Source organism: Rutidosis leptorrhynchoides, chromosome 11 (assembly GCF_046630445.1).
Source record: "Rutidosis leptorrhynchoides isolate AG116_Rl617_1_P2 chromosome 11, CSIRO_AGI_Rlap_v1, whole genome shotgun sequence".
NCBI lineage: Eukaryota > Viridiplantae > Streptophyta > Magnoliopsida > Asterales > Asteraceae > Rutidosis > Rutidosis leptorrhynchoides.
Genome location: NC_092343.1, coordinates 404,177,309 through 404,197,498, shown reverse-complemented (window position 1 = coordinate 404,197,498; position 20,190 = coordinate 404,177,309). Strand labels below are relative to the sequence as shown.

Below are 20,190 nucleotides of genomic sequence, written 5' to 3'. Positions count from 1 at the left end.
CTAGTGGCTTGGAAAAATTATGAAGCACAAAACGAACAACACCATTTCCCTCATCGGGGGGCGGCACATCCGGGCCCCTACCATGACGGCACTTAGCACGTAGCGTGTGTGTTTTGAAGCAAACACCACATAACCAAATCCCCATACGCCTAAAAGTAACATCAGCCTCAGTATAAACACCCAAATTAGAAGTAAGAGAATGTCGAGTGATATCCCGCGCATCGATACCACAATGACGATCACTAAGATGCTTGATAAGAGAACTTCTAACTTGCCCATTTCCACTCCCATTTTGACAGCCATTAAGACCCACAAAGGGACAATGAAACTTCACAGCGGCATGCGACATAGCTACACACAACCTTTAGTTGAAGCGCATAGCTAAAATGACAGATACAAAATCCCCATACACCAATATAATTATAATCAAGAAGCCAAGGAAAAACTCACTGGGGACTTTTAACAAACACCTGGTGGGCACCCCAATAACTATTCTAAATAAATACAGTATGGAGATTAAGCACCCCAATCCCATTCTGTCTGCGTTTCATCATGTTAAAATTCACACTCTCCATTTTCTATCTATTCCCCAATGTATTAGCTCTTCTTAATAATACCACATAAGAATCAAATCTCAAAGGCAGTAGCAGCATAGGAGATGTATCAAATTATGAAAGAGTAAAGAGCAATCAGAAAAAGAAACACAACCCGTGAGAAATTCCGGTGGCCAGCTCATGTGCAATGCAAGCCAGATAATAATAATAAAGCACAATCAACTAAATCATGTGATTTGTTCAAAGGAAGTTGGATTATGGATCGATCCAATTCCATCCATTTTCTATCTATTCCCCAATTATTATTATTATTATTATTATTATTATTATTATTATTATTATTCCAATAATTAATAATAATAATAATAATAATAATAATAATAATAATAATAAATTAAAGTTCTTTTATACTTTTAACTTTTGTATTATATATATAAGATAAAAATATAGGAAAAAAAGTAAGAGGTAAACAGTAAAACAAAGAAAAAGTTGTAACGATAACGCTTTTTAAATATATTTTTTATCTACTTAGACCTGATATCCTATGCTGATTTCATCTCCATTCTCCGTCTCCATTTACTTGAAAATGTTGATGTAACCTTTGAGAAGTTGTACAATAATGTTGGGCCCGACAAAAATACATTAAGCCCATGACTAATATCACTTGTTAAGGAGAGAGTGGGTTTAAAACTTCAAAATGCCCAGAGCGCCCCTAGTGAGGCGATTTGTGAGCAGCAACACAAGTATAAGTGATTGTGGATTTGTGGGCCACACAATGTATTAATTAAACATAACAATGTTAACAATTAACAAAAAAAATGATTCATCATGGAAAGTACATAACATTTTAATGTGAAACTTACAACTTAAGGCATACACGTACAGAGAACCAATTATGAAACTTACAACTTAAGGCATCAGACGTGGGGGTATTCATAGTAAAGAATATGTCTTCTAGGCTTGAAGAGGTACCTAGAACGATATGTTGAGCGTATTACATCGAAAAACAAACCATATTGTACCGTTACATATAGGAGGATCGGCATCACAGCAAATACACTGATAAGGATTGGAATCCATGATAAACCCTTCCGGTAAAGTACAAAGAAACTGGCACTGAAAGCGAGCACCATGGTTACTAAAGAAAGGAGAAGAGTAGATTGACCTAAAACCAGCTTTCGTGGTATCGATTCCAAAAAATCACTTTCAACATAGCGAGACGTGTTAATTAATAAGAACATGAGAATTGAAGCTATAGATGAAATTAGAGACACCGCATCCGCTAGAATGAAAACTAAAAATGTTTCATCATTTATAAAGAAGGGAATACCGGTATTTTGGTTATAACCACCTGGAACGGTAAAAGCGGCAGCAAATGCTACGGTTGCAACAAGAGCTGCCACAACCATAGATTGGCTAGTAGTTTCTTTAATCCATTTCTCACCTTTTGCGACAAGTTCTTTGTGGTCTTCCACGAATAACTCATATGGTGTTAGACCATCTATGTTCACATGTTCTCTATAAGAAGATGGAATCATACCCTCTACTTCCTACATTACAAAAAGGTGGAATAGTTATAAAATAGTTTATGGTTGTAGAGTTATACTGAAGAAAGAAATAACATCATAAATTCTAGAAGCATGGAAGGGAATGTATATACCTGGAACCATAGTAGTTCACGTTGCATCTGTAAAGCAGCTCCGGATACATTCTGAAGTCTCCTTTTCATTAGAATCTTCGCAACTAAATGCAACATATTGTTATCATTTTCGTCTTTGAGAAGAGTTATCATATCCTTCATTGAGCCCAGTTCGTACAATAAGTTGTAGATACCTTCATGGCGCTGCTTCACAGCAATGTGAAAGATAGTGATATTGTTATCGTTTTGATTCCATATAAGATCGGGATATTGACGGATGAGCTCAACTAAAAAAATAGTATTTCCTACTTCTGCAGCAATGAAAAGTACCCGAGACGAGTATGTAACCTTTTTATACTTTGAGTTTATTTCCTGACTTCGTATATTCATCTCGTCAACATATTTATAAATGACTTCCGTTAGTTTCTGAACTAACAGATCCTCATTTTTAATTTTCTTGATTATATCTTGGGTTTCTTCATGCATGCTTACAATATGTGTGGATATCAGGCTGATTAGTTCTCGTGCTTGATGTTCCTTACTCATGATTACCTTATCGGTTTCATCATGAATGTCCTCGAGGTATTTAATAACGAGATTTTGTAACCGAATAGCTTGACTACTCAATTCTGGTGGCCCACTTATTATGTTATTGGTTTCAACTTTCATTTTGGCAAGATGTTTACATATGAGTATTTGTAGCCGCGCAGCTTGAACGGACCATGAATTTTTGTTTTGTTTATTAGTCGAATCTGGTGGCCCTCTAAGTATACTATCAATTTCCTCCTTGGGTTTTTTCGCGATTTGTTCCCAAATCTTCCTTAGCAACTGCAATGCCTTTCCTTCCGTTTCAACAACTCTCATTTTCGAACCAAAGAATGGAAAGACTGAAATAAAAATTACAATCGAGTCAAATCGACCACTCAAAGCAAGGCGTTAAAATCAAATATGACGGTGACTTGGATTTTTGAACTTGGTAACGCCCAAAGCGAAGCGTCAAAATTGACGCTCCTGACGAGTCAATTTTAATTGCAACTGTCAAGTTTGAAATTTTGGAGGTGACGTGACACATTTAATTGGACGGTCATATACCTGATTAAACAGTAACTTCTAAAAAACATGAAAATACCTAATATTATTATCTGTTACTCCTAATACATTATATTTTTTTCTATAAACTCACACCCAATCATCATTTTTTTTTCTATAAATAAAAATATTTATGATTTGATAAATGATTAAAAAATTATTCAACCAAGTTTATTAGTTTAGGTACTCAAATTTTCTTTTTGGTTTAAGAAATTTCCACTTTGATGATAATCTCTCTCTTAATAAACATAAATTTTACAAAGCAAATTTTACAAATAAAATATATACTCCGTATTTGGGTTTGGCCAACTGATACCATAAAAACACAAAATAAACAACAACAACAACAACAACATTCAATCCCGTATATGCGATGTATGAAGGAGGTAAGATGTAGACAACTCTTCCACTACCCTAGAATAGAAGAGAAGACTTTTCTACGCCCCACGTGTAGAGAAAGGATTCTTCACTCGTGGGAAGATAAAGTCATCCCTGATAACGACCCTAATTTAACCGTTACTGTTTCTGTAAATCCTTTAACGTCAGTTAGTTGACTTCTTAGTTACTAATAATTTTTATGATAACTTTTAAGTTATAATTATTTATAAATATTATTTGTAATATTTATGTGATAATTTGAAATAATAAGAATTCCTATTCTTGGTTAATTATGCGTAACGACCGTAAACTGATTTCTGAGTCACGCTTCGAAGTAATAATATTTTTATATTATTAATTGTTAATAAATATTATCCTTAATATTTATTTGAGACTAAAAGTATTTTAAGAATTCTTATTCTTAATTTAATTGATTAAAACCAAGCGACCGTTGGAACCGTTAACCGTTTCGCGTTTAGAGACCATTAACCGTTAGACTTTTACATGTGCGTGTTTAAAATATGAAAAATAAAAGTCCTGGGTCTCTTTTTCTTGCCTTGTCCGATTGGCTCCCCGATCATTAAATCGTTTATATATTCACGATCTACGCATTCTCCTCTGCACATCTAACCTTTCAATTTGGCGATTTAGGTAAATTCTCATAACCCTAGATTTTTGTATTTCTAATTTTTATCAATTATGATAATGTAACCATGTCTAGTACTCGAGTCATTGTGTGTATGCATGATTTTACTCGTGAATTTGATCGTTTGATGATTTGTTGTAAATTCACGAATTTGATATGTATGACTTATATTCAATATATAATATGTACATAGTTGTATTTCTCTATAAAAAGTTAATTACTTTTCATTTAGATATCGCATGATTTCGATTTACAGATTGAAAGTTAGGGTTAATTAGATTTCGGTATGAAATTCGTGCTTGAATATGCTATTATGGAAATATATGGATTAGAACCAAGTCATGAGAGGTTTATAATTGTATTCCTCTCGAAAAGAAAATAACTTTTCAATTAGATATTGTGCGTTTTCGTTGTATGGATATTAAGTTATGATTATAACTTGTGTTACGAAAAACTAATCTGACCTTTGCTTGCTCGGTTTGTGATTGTGATAAATTGGTAAGATGATTTTTCATTATCTTCTGGAAAATATTCAATTACATGTATGGGAAGTTACTCCAATTTGCGGTAACATGATTTGAGTCGTTATGTGGTATGTGTGTTGCGTGTAAAAAAGTGTTTCATTTTTTATGTCAAATCTGTCAATTTCGACTTTAACGAACAAACTATACAAATTGACTAAACCATTTTCTTTCAAAACTCGACATAATGTAGTTTAACTTTTTATTTAAATGCTTCGATTGGACTTTCATCATCTTGAATTTTTATGATTTTTCTATAATTATTTTAGTTTGACTGCGCATGATGAAAACAACGTTGTGAAACTTGAGTGTATCTTGAGTTTTTTACATGTTTAGATAACATGATAAGACTTTTTAAAAATCTTATTATATGATGCTTTTATCTACAATTTTTCATGATTCCATGATTCTCTTGCTATGAGATTTGACTGATTCTTTACGATTATCATGATATTTTTAGTGATTAAACGGTGAAAACATGTATGGATTGATAGATGGATTGAAAGAGCTTATCTCGTTGATTTGATGAAAAAGTTAAGAGGAGAGAGATGATGCATCTAATGAAGATTTTTCATCCTCCTCGGATTCGGATTTGGACTCAGACTCGGAGCCGAACTCGGATTCGAACTCTTATAAGTCTTTATTGGGTCGTGGTTGTTTCGTCTTTCCAGTTTTTGTGTAATATTTTTGTTTCAGCCTTTATCGTGCTTCGGATGTTGTTTTTTCGTTAGGTTTTGGTGGGTTGAGACTTTCGAGTTTCTTAAGAGTGTAGTCGTGTTTTGTTTTTCTTCTCGTGGTTTGGGCTATGTCGAGCTTTGTTTTCATGAGTGTTTGTTTCGTGTTCTCGATGTCTTAACTAGCTTCTTCCTATGTGTACTTTTTCTTTCATTTGTATAATACTTGCCTTTCGTAAAAAACATTCTACTTTGAGTATGAACAAAAAAATATCCCCTTAGTTTGGTAATTGTTAACTGCTAGTTTCTAAAAGAGTGGGCGCGAATCTTAATTACAGATCAGTAGAGTTTGACAACTCCCACATGGGATAGTCGCGCTAGCATTCAACGGGTATTTAGTAGGCTTAAGACACTTGATTCGGTGTAAAATTATTTAAAAGGGTATTTATTATAGTATGTTAAGTTTGGTTACCGGACGCTCAACAAGTAGTAGAATGCTTTTATTATATTTTTTCAAACATGAAATCTTGTGGTCTATTTTAATTATCGTTTGTAATAAACCTATAACTCACCAACATTCGTGTTGACTTTTTAAATCATGTTTATTCTCAGGTTTTTAAAGTGCTTCCACTGGTTGTTTTGCTAAGGTGTTGCATGAAGTCATTCATGTCATATTTTTGAAAGATTATTGCATTCACATTAAAACTAATTTATGTGGGTTATCGTATGATTTGACCTCTAAGTAAACTTTCTATATTTGAATACTTTCTAATTTTTGAAATTTACTTATTTTGAGAACTTTCTATTTGTAGAAAGCTACTTTAAAAGTGAATGTAATATTTATTAAGACTTATCATATAGAGGGCAGGTGAGGTCTTTTTTTAGGATTCGGTGATCTAGGCGGCGGTTACTTCAATGAAGCAGCAACTTCGTGTTCTTTTCTTGTTTGTGTAGGGTTTTCCCGAGTTTGTTAGTGTTTCGTTTTCGTCATGTCAATGTGTATTCAATTCTAGTGTAGGTGGTCAAGCAATTTCAATTACGCCACTTATCAATTCATGTAACGCCCTAGATCATAAGATCTATTTTTTTATTTATTTATAATATATCGTTTTTTCGCCAAAAAAAAAGTGGGCATAACCTCGCTCTGAGACTTAAGTCAATGTACCGTGTTGGCAGGTCATTACATACCTCTTTCTACCAAAATAAACCTCAATAAATAAAAATAAAATTTTCTAAACTTAACATAAAATTCATTTAATAAACTCAATAGTGTATATATATATATATATATATATATATATATATATATATATATATATATATATATAGTTCACATCGTTTACGGTAATTTTAGTTCAATAAATGCCCTTTAACGTATGTCGTAAGACCCTTTTTAACGCAGCGTGTTACCACCATTGTTCACCCAACACACACACACACAGATATATATATATATATATATATATATATATATATATATATATATATATATATATATATATATATATATATATATATATATATATATATATATATATATAGTTCACATCTTTTACGGTAATTTTAGTTCAATAAATGCCCTTTAACGTATGTCGTAAGACCCTTTTTAACGCAGCGTGTTACCACCATTGTTCACCCAACACGTAGGCAGTACGCCACTAGCGCGGCGTGCTGGAAGGTCGAAGAAGTCGACGTGCTGGCTCCAGGCATGAGTTCGTTTGTTCACGTGTTGGTTGATGAAGGCGATGTAGCTTCGTGCTATTGGATGCATGACTTGACCGTTGCACAATTCAAACACATACATATACATTGCATTAAATATATATTTTAACAATGAATTTGTATAAAATTTTATCTATATATACACTTCTCTCGACGTTTCATCCATTTTTTCTCCTATTTTTTATAATTTCAACTCTCATTCAAAATTCATTCAACTTCCCCAACTTCATCATGACTCTGTGTTTCATTACATTTGACGTTCGTTATGATGAATTTTTTTAGCAAAGACATGAGAGAGTATCACGGTGGTGGGAAAAAACGTTAGGAGATGTTGACATTACCGGCTATTATTTAGGGGCTTTGTTCGATATGTTAAGACAATAACTTGATCTCGATGCTTCAGAGTTGGCATATTATGATGAAGACTGTGAAGAACTCCGTTTTTTTAAAACGAAAAAATGGTATGAAATAGTCAGGAAAGAAAGCTGTGATACACTCGGAAAGAATTGATTTGTACACTAAGAGTATATTTGACGACCTTCCTCAGGCCAGTGATGAGGAATACCACAACGATTAATTTTTGTACTCGTAGTTTTTGTTATGTAATCGTATTTTTATTTATTTACGTAATCGTAATGTATATGACGTTTTAAAAAAATGTAACCGTAATGTTTAGGGATTTTAAATTAATGTAATCGTATTATTAATTTTAATTTTAGTGTATTATATTAATTTAATTTGTTTTTATAATTATGAAATAATAATCTAATCTAACTAATTAAACAAAATAAAAACTAAAATAAATTATACATTAACAAAAATGAAAAAGAAAATAAAAATACCCACCCCTATCCGTCCCCCAACACGTCACTCACCAAGACATTCTATTATTTATCAATTTACCAGCAACGTCAAGCACCTCACCCCTACCCCAACACGTCACTTTTCCCCATTACCATTAAAAAATTGTTTAAATAGCATAAGTTACAACAACAACAACAACAACAACAACAACAAAACTAAAACTTACAAAAGTGGGATATGGGGAGATAAGATGTAGACAATCCTTCTCCTATCCTAGAATAAAGAGATATCATTTCCCTACCCAGACTGAAATACCCCAAAAGTAAAGAAAGTCCGTTCATGTTTTATGGATAGAGAGATTGCTTCCGACTAGACCTCCGGTCAATAACTAGGTTAAAAAAAGTGTGAAACGTCATAAAAATTTTAAGGTTTTAGGCTTGTCTGAAGTTCAATTTTTACTTTAAGCGACAGTCAAATCACCAATAAATACACGTTTTTTATTGACTCCATTAATACAACCAAAATAGCATAAGTTAGTTTTTCTCTATTTATGAAAAATGTTAATGACAAGCCTTAGGATTGTCATTAAGAAGTTTAAACATGCACAAACTACTCGTACTTTAATAAAAATCAACTACCTTCTATAAAATAACTTCTCCATGTACTACTAATTTTTGCAATAATTTATTTCTTAAGTTGTCATTAACATTTTCCTTATATTTAACGTTTATTTTCTTTGTTATATAACAATGATCCCAGTCCGCGAAGTAACGATCTCAAACGCAAGAATTTTTTTCACGGACCACAAGGATATAATGGTGTTAAGTTTAAGACAAAATTTCATTTCTCGACCCTGAATTTTACATCAAATTTGACTCCTCATCCTTTTTCTTTTTTCTTTTTTTTTGTGCAACCCTCGTCCCTAATATATCACAATTCTACATCCCTCGTCCTCCCGTCTATTTTCTATCAATTTCAGCCGTTTGTTCAGTCATGTGCAAAGCATGTGAGGGTACTTTAGTCATTTTATTTTATTTCTTTTCTTTATTATTTAACTTATATTTTCACCCTCATCCTCATCATCTCATGTTCATCATTCACAAATTAAAAACCCTAGTTTTACACTTTTATAAAATCAACAAATCAAATTATAAATGTATATATAAACTTATCATTATCTCATCTTCAACACAAAGTAATCCACCATCATCGTCATCATTTTTTTCACTAGATTCATCATCATCTTCATCATTTATTTCACCAAAAAATCAAAATTTGATTTCACCATTAGAACTTGAAATTGAAGCTAGATCTAGTATCCTTATCAACACACGAATCTGAAACAATCCTCAAAACGTATTTACAGTCCCTGAAATTTCCGGAAAGTGAATCGATTTCAACTGTATAGGAGATGCGGGAACTGTTGGTTATAGTTTTGGTTAGAAGATGAATATGGTTGCTAGCTATATTGGTAAAATGGATGTTATCCCACATAGGTGGGAGGAAGAACTTGGAAAGGGGTGACTTAGTTATAAAAGGAGTGTTAAGCCTCACTTCCAAATTGCACCAATCAATACACTTTAAGTATTTGATTATTTCTTTCTTTCTTACCCTTGTTTGAGAGTTGTATTAGTTAAATATTTTGGAGAGTGTAGTTGGCTTAAGAGAGTCGTCTATATCATTGTAACAATTTGTGATATAGTGTATTTCTCTCTTTGGGGGCCGGTGGTTTTTCTCCTGTTTTGGAGTTTCCACGTTAAATCTTGTGTTGTGTATTGTTCATATTTCTTTACTATTATTGTTGGGCTGGGTGGTGGGAATTAGTGAGACCGTAATTTCTCAACAACTGGTATCAGAGCGTCAGGTTTGACGGGGGTCTCGGTTATAGGAGTCGGAGTATGCTCTGTGGTTGCCACGGGAGTGGATCGTCCACATCAGAAACGAGTTCTATCGATCGTATAGGGTATCTGGTTAGACAATATTTTTTCTGATTCGTAGTAATAGTTGGATTTGTTAGTGGCGAGTTGTGGATTTTCGATTTAAAGGGTCCTGGCTACCTGCTACATCTTTTGGCTATTCGAAACGTGAGCAAAATCAGAGAAAGTGTTGTTTATAGGATACAGATACGATGTCGAAGTTCAGTCCAATGAGGTTTGATGTAGAGAAATTTGATGGGAGGATCAATTTTGGCTTATGGCAGGTTCAAGTCAAGGATGTGTTGATTCAGTCCGGTTTACACAAGGCTTTGAAGGGTAAACCCACCCTTGTTCCGGGCAGTGATTCTAGCAGTAAGTTCGATGAAGAAGAATGGGATGATATGGATTTGAGGGCAGCAAGTGCAATTCGTTTGTGTCTTGCAAAGAACGTGCTTGCAAATGTGCACGGGTTATCAACGGCAAAGGAGCTTTGGGTTAAACTAGAGCAGTTGTACCAGGGCAAGGGCATCTCAAATCGGTTGTGTCTTAAAGAACAATTTCATACTCTGCGTATGGATGGGGGTTCAAATATTTCAGATCATCTAAGTATTCTTAACGGTATTGTTTCAGAACTAGAGGCTATTGGAGTTAAAACGGATGATGAAGATAAAGCTTTGAGGTTGATATTATCTTTATCATCGTCCTATGAGCACATGAAACCTATTCTAATGTACGGGAAAGAAACGTTGAAGTTTGAAGATGTTACTAGCAAGCTCCTGTCCGAGGAGAAAAGATTGGAAGGTAACGGAGTCTCGTCATCAGAAGCTACGGTACTGTTGTGTTCGGATAGGCAGAAGAGAAACTCTAGAAAGAATCTGACATGTTGGAAGTGCGGGAAGACTGGGCATGTAAGGGTTAATTGTCCAGGTGGAGCTAATCCGGCAAATGGCTCCAAAGATGCTAACATTGTCTCCGTCGTTACGGAGAGTGACGAATTCTTCTGAAGTCACATCATCCTCATGGTGTGTCCGCGCCACCATGGAAAGGGATGTTCGTTAGCGGTTCCACAAATTGTACATGGGCATTGGTTTGGCGTTGATGCAAGGTGTGTGGTGGAAACTGATGTCGTAGCTGATGAAACTTCCAGGGAAAGCCAAACAGGAAGTTGCACCATAACTGTTCAGCTGGTTATACAACATGTGCCGAGGTGAAATGCTTGAAATGCGATATTCTAAGTGCTATACTCTTTATGGTGGAGTATGATAATTCTGTTAAGAGTTATGATTGTCTGTTATGACAATGATTGTCGGGTCTTGACAATATTCGATGAAGATGCAAATTTTATTTCTTGGGTTAGAGATAATGTCAGCGGCATGAAGATGAGGATCTTGAAGTTGTCGTCAAGGAAGCATCTACGTAGGTTATCCTTGCAATATGGAAGCATGGTTATCTTCTTCTATCCAAAAGGTGGAGATTTGTTGGTTATAGTTTTGGTTAGAAGATGAATATGGTTGCTAGCTATATTAGTAAAATGGATGTTATCCCACATAGGTGGGAGGAAGAACTTGGAAGGGGGTGACTTAGTTATAAAAGGAGTGTTAAGCCTCACTTTCAAATTGCACCAATCAATACACTTTAAGTATTTGATTATTTCTTTCTTTCTTTCTTACCCTTGTTTGAGAGTTGTATTAGTTAAATATTTTGGAGAGTGTAGTTGGCTTAAGAGAGTCGTCTATATCATTATAACAATTTGTGATATAGTGTATTTCTCTCTTTGGGGACCGGTGGTTTTTCTCCTGTTTTGGAGTTTCCACGTTAAATCTTGTGTTGTATATTGTTCTTATTTCTTTACTATTATTGTTGGGCTGGATGGTGGGAATTAGTGAGACCGTAATTTCCCAACAGGAACAACAGCTGGCGGCGGCAGTCTGTCCTCTGTGTCCGGATAGTCTTCTTTTGGATTTTTGACACTGGTTCACACTTAGTGGGCCCCGCAATCCCAACATCCTTAAGGTTGCACTTTACATCTCTGTTTCCAAATAAGCTACTACTACTTTCGACCACAAATCTATATGCTGACTGGGCACTAGCCTTGTTTGTGTAAACCACCCGACAAGTGAATGTTTTCCAGAATATACGAGTAGCTGAATGATCCATTTGTCCAACACTCCATGTATTCTGTATATAGAGTATTACAAGAAGATAGGATTTTATTTTCTTTATATGTTTTCCAGAATATACGAGAAGTCAAAAATGGAGAAAAAAAAGTTGTTATTTTTAATAATACTTGCTATTTTTATTGAATTAAGAAATTAGGGTTTATGTTCTGAGTTGAATGAGGGAGATTTCGAAATGGAGAAAAAAGGTAAAGTGCAAACCCCCAAACGAAACCGGTTTTTTTAGAAACCCCTAAAAACGGGTTTGGAAAGTGAATCCGAACCGGTTTTAAAAAAGAAGGAAACGCGGAACCGGTTTTTACAAAAAACCGGTCTCAAAAGTACACTTTGCAAACCTGTTATTTTAAAAAACCGGTTTTAGACTATAGAAACCGGTTGTTTTGTAAAACCGGTTTGAATAACCAAAAAATATTAGGGGGAGTATGTACAACAGCGGGACTAGATGAAAAAAAAAATCAATTCTCTTCCAAATTAAACCTAATTCACTTCATCCCACCATCGCCACTCACATTATCACCACCACCATCGTCGCTACTCACAACCGCCACCTCTTCCACCATCGTCGTTACTCACCACCGCCACCTCTTCCACCATCGTCACTACTGACCACCGATTCAGCATCATTCGTGCTCAATTTCAAACTTGCTTCAACATCATTCTTGCTCAATTAACATGTAATTTTGTTTTATTAATTTGTAAAAATTAATGTTAGGGTTTAATTGTTGTGTAGCTCTTTTAATTGCTTTAGTTATGAGTTTATGCTATTAAAGTTCTCATTTAGGAAATACTAGCTGATATTGGAATATTGCATTGTGAGTTTATGATGTTAATGCTTTGGTATTTTTTAGACCCTATGTTCATGGCTTAAACAGTTTATTATATGATTCTTTATGTTGTAATAATCACTTGAAAATCCATTTCCGAGCAAGTGAAAAAGAAAAAAAGAAACTGGAAATTGAATTGTAATAATCACTTGAAAGTCACATCATTGTTGTCTTGCAGGTGATTACACCGTTTCACATCATTGTTTCTTTTTCTGTAAACGTGTGTTCTAGTTTGACAATAATATTGCAAATGGTTCATGAACTGTTTCTCACAAGCACTTTTTTCTTTTTAGGTATTTGAGGATGCTTACAAGTCAACACTTAGCATTATAGTTCTTGATGATATTGAAAGGTAAGTAGTTTGCTGATTTTCATATATACAAGCTATTTATTATTCAAATATGTATATGTGGATGATTCCATTAGTTGACTAATTCAGGCTACTAGAATGTGTGTTGGCAACATATCTCTTTCATGTTCTATCAAGGTATTACATATTCACATACGTTTGCTCTGTCTATATCTCTTACACTATTTCATAAACCTTTCTTAATTTCCTTAGAACCTGAAAGCATCTTTATGTTTTTGTGTGGAACTAGAAAATATGGAATGAAGTAGGAGAGCCTGAAAAAAACAGAGATATGATGCTTTTTGATTTGGAACAAGAGTGTTTGGAGGCATATCGAAAAAAAAGTGGATCAAGCGAGTCGTTTTAGATCTCAACTTCGCTTAGCTGTTGTTGACTCAGCATCAAAGCTTGCACATCTATGTGCTTCGTTGGGAGAACAATCTTTACCTATGAAACAGGTGTGTAAAACTTACATTTTTTTTCACCATTAAGCCAATTAGTTTGTTAAATTAATTCATTTGTATGTTAAACATGTGCAGGCTAAGCGGCCAATTAGTTCAAAGAAAGAGCTTTCAACTATTTTGCCACAACTAGAAACAATGCAGAACAAGAAAAGTGATGAAGCAAGGTTCTAATATTGCACAAGGTTATGTAGATGATGAGCAAAAACGGGTTGATAATATGAGCATTTCTTATAGTGTTCTTCATTAGGTACATTACTTCATACATGTTTTATGTAATATAACTTAGTGCATTTCTTGATCGATTATGCTTATCTATACTATGAGTTTATATCTTCTGGATCTTGATGTATTTCTTGCTTCTTGATAAATGGTAGTTTAGTTAGATTCTGTGATGATGGTGTATTTTTCTGCTTGTTTGACTTTTTTGTGTCAAATCTATACATTGCCACAAAATTACCTACTATTGTTGTTGCTGCTCTCTTTAGTTTTTGCATGTTACTATGTCTGTATTGTGCAAGTCAACGAAGGTCAAAGATTGAAGATTTGGACGATATGAAGATTTTGAAGGTTAAAGAGTACAAGGATAATGGTATGAAGATTAAAGATTATGAAGACATAAAGATTAGAAGATATGAATAGTCATGTACTTATTGAACATATCAATTGTTGACGTTTAAATAAAACAAGTTTAACATTGTTTGATGTATATATGTTTATTAATATGAGTATTTATTTTGTACTAGGTTGTGGCCTAAATTATGAATATATAGCAAGTTTATTTGTATTTTGTGTTTGTATTGTGGTTATAATAAATTTAGTAAATATACTATTATTAATAAAATGGCAAAAAAAAAAAAAAAAAAAAAAAAAAAAAAACATTACAAACCGGTTTTGTTAGAAAACAGGTTCCCAAACCCCCCTTTGCAAACCGGTTTTGTTAGAAAACAGGTTCCCAAACCCCCCTTTGCAAACCTGTTTTTTTAAAAAACCGGTTCCGAAACCCCCCTTTGCAAACCTGTTTTAAAACCGGTCTGAACTTTCTAAACCCCTCCCTTTGCAAACCTGTTTTAAAACCGGTTTGGAAAGCCTAAAAAACCGGTTTGGAAACTCTTTTTTTGTAGTAGTGACTCTATGTATTCTGTATATAGAGTATTACAAGAAGATAGGATTTTATTTTCTTTATATGTTTTCCAGAATATACGAGAAGTCAAAAATGGAGAAAAAAAGGTTGTTATTTTTAATAATACTTGTTATTTTTATTGAATTAAGAAATTAGGGTTTATGTTCTGAGTTGAATGAGGGAGATTTCAAAATGGAGAAAAAAAGTAAAAAGAAGAAAATGATACAATGACTAAAATACCCTCACATGTTCTGCACGTGATGGAGTTAACGGTCAAAATTGACAGAATCTAGACGGGAGGACGAGGGATGTAGAATTGTGATATATTAGGGATGAGGGTTGCACAAAAAAAAAAAAAAAAAAAAAGGATGAGTAGTCAAATTTGATGTAAAGTTCAGGAACGAGGTGTGAAATTTTGTCTAAGTTTAATCCGATTAGGAAACTAATTTTCTTTTATGCCTATATAATATAAATTACATTGTCTCTAACCCTAATCACTTTAATATCAAAATTACGCTCTTTATGTAGCTTTGACTAAACCAATCACCCTAATTGGATATAACACATAATATTTTGTGTCATTTATTTTTCACATGTTTAATTTTTTTTGTTTGTTATTTATGAGATCACAATTTATTTAATGATGGTTATTGTTTGGATCCATAAATCCTCACTCCATTCGTCCCAATTATATTGTTCCTATATAATAAATACATAGTTTAATAAATGTTATTATTATATTATACATTTTGTTTACTTTTTAGTTTTATCATTACTTTTAATCTAACTTTTTATCTTAAATGCAACTTTCTAAGAATAAAAAGGAACTTTATTTTTATTATTCTTATTCTTATATATTTATAAAAGTAGATGATTAATTTGAAACATCGTAGTAAAAAAGAACACTAAATAATTTGGGACAGAAGGAGTACATTGCTACATGTTCAACTTCTCCCTGTCCATATCTACTTGTTTATGTTTCAAAATTTACCTGTTAAATACATATAATATGAAATGTAAAAAAATCCATACACAATAATAATAAAATTGTTCTCACAAGATTTTGAAGTTTAGAACCAAGGGAAAGAGATGTTTACCCCTAATGACGAATCTGATGATATTGAAGTTTTGTAAGGTAAAGGCTTGAGGCTTGCTGGCCAAAGTTACAAGTGCATTACCTTTAATTGCAACTTCCGGGTGTTTTTCCATTATACTTAGTGCGATATCTAAAAGATATTTAAAAATATCACCAACAAAGTGAAAGAATGTACGTTATATAATCTTTAATAAAAGTGTATGTACTAGAAAGTGCAAGTGTATTGAATTTAATTTGCTGTTGAAAAACTTAAGTTTTTGATATATATATATATATATATATATATATATATATATATATATATATATATAGGGGCAGGATCAATGGGTAAGTAACCAATCGGGGGGAAGCAAATTTTTTTTTTTCGTTTTTCTGAATTTTTTTTCCGGCATCAAGATCACACGAAAATATGAACATTTAAAAGAGACACTTCGTGATGAATGTTATTATTTAGGCGGGAAAACGATCGACAAAAATAACATTCAAGATAATATTGTTCGTGAAGAATATGAACGTTTTTTTTCCATGTTTTGTGAAGTAAAATTTAGCCCGGTTTAGAGTTTAGGGTTTAGGGTTTAGGGTTTGGTGTTTTGGGTTTATTCCATAAACCCAAAACACCAAACCCTAAACCCTAAACCCTAAACTCTAAACCGTTCGTGTTAAAAACTCTATCTAAATTCTAAATCTAAACCCTAAACCCTAAATTTCTAAACTCTAATATCTAAACCCTATAAACCCTAATATCTAAACCCTAATATCTAAACCCCAATAGCTAAAACCACAAAATATGCTCGAAAAACACGATAATTGTTATATATTACTTCTTCGAGCATTTTTCCGCCAAAATAAAAAAATTTATCACAAAAGGTCTCTACTAAATGTTCATATTTTCATCTCATCTATAATGTTCGTGAACAAAGTTTTTTCAAAAAGCGAAAAAAAAAATTTGCTTCCCCCAGAATGGTTGCTTCCCTCTTGATCCTATATATATATATATATATATATATATATATATATATATATATATATATATATATATATATATATATATATATATATATATATATATATGAGCAGGATCAATGGAGAAGTAACCAATCGGGGGAAGCGGGGGAAGAAATTTTTTTTTTTTTTCGTTTTTTTGGATTTTCTTTTTCAGGCATCAAGATCACACGAAAATATGAACATTTAGAAAAGACACTTCGTGATGAATGTTATTATTTAGGCGGGAAACGATCGACAAAAAAAACATTCAAGATAATATTGTTCGTGAAGAATGTTAACGTTTTTTTTTTCTTCATGTTTTGTGAAGTAAAATTTAGCCCGATTTAGAGTTTAGGGTTTATGGTTTAGGGTTTGGTGTTTTGTGTTTATTCCATAAACCTAAAACACTAAACCCTAAACCCTAAACCGTTCGTGTTAAAAACTCAATCTAAATCCTAAATCTAAACCCTAAACCCTAAATTTCTAAACCCTAATATCTAAACCCTATAAACCCTAATATCTAAACCCTAATATCTAAAACCTCAACATACGCTCGAAAAACACGATAATTGTTAAATATTAGTTCTTCGAGCGTTTTCCCGCCAAAATAAAAACATTTATCACAAAGTGTCTTTATTAAATGTTCATATTTTCATCCAATCTATAATGTTCGTAAACAAAGTTTTTTCAAAAAACAAAAAAAAAGAAAAAAAAGATTTTGCTGGTTACTTCCCCTTGATCCTATTCCTACCACTATATTAAAAACCTTATGGTCATATTAAACAAGAAAAAAAAAAAAACACGACGTGTATAGCTGTAAAATATGTAAAAGAAAAAAAATGTTTACCAAACATATCATTCTTAACGCATTGCTCGAAAAGCTTAACACGGTTTTGATCTGTCCAGCAATCGTCATCCAAATTGTAATTTCCGTACAAATACTCGACTACATCATAATGTTCAAATAAAACAGCGGCATATAATGGCAACATCTCTCCTGCTGCACCAGCAATTGTCAGCAACACTCTGTTCTTTCCCATCAATATCTTAACCATTTCAAGGTTTCCACCAGCAGCTGCTAAGTAGAGAGCAGTGTTGTGATCTTTATTTTGCAACTCCAATTCTGTTTTACTCATCATATTAACCACACTTTCCACAAAATTCAGCATCGATCTGCGGTAGCCTTTTGCGGATGCAGCAACATGAAGTGCAGTTTCTCCATTTTCAGTGATACTATACGTCACCAATTCAGGTTGGTTAACCAGAATACGGTTAGCAGCTTTCCAATCACATTTGATCGATGCTTCATACAGAGGAACGCCAATTTTGAGGTAATCCAACCTGAATCCTTTATTGTATAATTCCAATGCAAATAGTTAGTATTATATTGTACCCTTAATATTATTTTTTCATAAATAAATCATAACATTTCATAAATATTTGGTTAATAAGGCCGCATGAATGATGGAAATTATCGGAATATTTTTTACCTTGAATTAAATCCATACGAGGCAGATTAGCTGGCTGTGTAGTATGCGGATTCATCTTGATCTACAAGATTTAAACGGATATTATATGGAGTAACTATGTGTGAATTATTATTATTATTAATTATTAATTTTAATTATTAATACTGTATGAAATATGAATGGATGAAAATTGAAATACCTTGAAATGTGAGAGTATTTGGATCTGCAAGTCTACTAGTATTATTTATATATAGCGTCTTACTTGCCTAATTCAAGGTCAACGACTGTAGTTACATAATTACATTAGTTGATATCAATAATTACATAATTAGATAACCGAGGCAGGTAGTATCTGAAGAACACGTGATCGTGTTTGTTAGAGAAGTTTAGTACTATTAAAAAAAAAATGCTTTACTTAGATCAAAGTGTAAATGTAAATATTTTTGGACTAAGTAAACCAAAATACATAAAGTGTAAAACGTAAATCGTAATTTCTAAACGTAAAACATAACTATATAACGTATTCATAAAATGTAAATTTTATATTTTTAGCAATGAATTAGAACTACAGTTAAAAGTAAATAAACATAACTATTAGAGTTTTTTTTTTTTTTTTTTTTTTTTTGAAAGACAAACTCACACATACATTACACGAATATTTACAATAATCTACGAAATATGTCTACAACGAGACTTAAACCCGCAACATCTTGGTTAAAAGGGTCATCACGATCGCCATGCCAATAGTCCTTTGGTCATAATTATTAGAGTTGACTTGATATATCAAGTGAAAAAATGGTATTTAGCCCATTGCAAAAAGTAATTAATAAATAATTCATCACAAAATAAGTGTTCATTTTACCGTTTGTATGTTTCAAAAATAATATTTTTTTCACTTATAAAAAAATAACTATTAAATATCACTAAAATTTATTAATGTACAGTCATTTATTACATTAAATCATTTATATCTTAAATCTTAAATAAAGATAGTTAAACATATATTAAATAGAAGGACAAAACTGATATTTATCACATCTATTTTTAATTTAACAAAAAATTGAAAATTACACTTTTGTGGGACGAAAGGAATAAGTATTATCTTTTTTTTTTTCTTGGCTAAAACCATGATAACATATAATCGAATCTCTTCATCAAGCGATGAAAAAGACGAACAAAATACAATCGAAACAGACGCAAATCAAGGCTCGGAAGCAGTAAACGATCCCTAAAACTAAACGAAGCGAATAAGTATCATCATACATGCTAATAGAGTAATAGTAAAGTGGGTATGTTAGGTTGTAATTGATAGAATATTGCAAGAGGGAATTAAATAAATAAATAAATAAATAAGGTTGCAGGGGAGCTTCTCATAGTAATCGGCATCCAAGATGAGTCGTCTTGATCGTGTTCTTATTTATTCTTCCGCAGGTGATGTTTTAGCTGATTACAAGTTGGTGGCCCTTCCGAGAGGTTTATCCGATCACTTACCTATTTTATTTGCTAATAATAAAGTAGACTTTGGTCCATTACCTTTTAAATTCTTTAATTCTTGGATGTCGCATGATGAATTTGGTAATGTGATAAAAGATGTAGCGAATGAAGTGATGGGTAATTTGGATGTTTCTTTTTGTTATAAGTTGAAACAATTAAAACAGGCGATAAAGAGTTGGGTGACGAACCTCAGGATTCATAATATATCCAGAAAAGTGGCGGTAGGAAACCGTGTAAATGAAATCGAGTCTTTATTGGACTCAGGTGCTT

The 20,190-nt window shown here is 32.7% G+C and overlaps 1 protein-coding gene and 1 long non-coding RNA gene across 2 annotated transcripts; one reads left to right on the top strand and one right to left on the bottom strand.

Annotated features, from left to right (window-relative positions):
- Positions 1 to 1,439: 1,439 nt before the first annotated feature.
- LOC139876157 (uncharacterized) lies at positions 1,440 to 18,502 on the bottom strand. Its single transcript, XM_071863458.1, has 5 exons — positions 18,448 to 18,502; positions 17,805 to 18,305; positions 15,975 to 16,103; positions 2,215 to 3,080; positions 1,440 to 2,104 (listed from the first exon to the last, which is right to left on the bottom strand). The coding sequence occupies exons 1-5, from the start codon at positions 18,500 to 18,502 to the stop codon at positions 1,472 to 1,474; spliced, it is 2,184 nt and encodes a 727-aa protein (XP_071719559.1). The 3' UTR covers positions 1,440 to 1,471.
- LOC139877389 (uncharacterized) lies at positions 13,295 to 14,407 on the top strand. The gene is made up of 3 exons (XR_011768559.1): positions 13,295 to 13,431; positions 13,544 to 13,751; positions 13,833 to 14,407. It is a non-coding gene; the product is annotated as an uncharacterized lncRNA (long non-coding RNA).
- Positions 18,503 to 20,190: the final 1,688 nt, after the last annotated feature.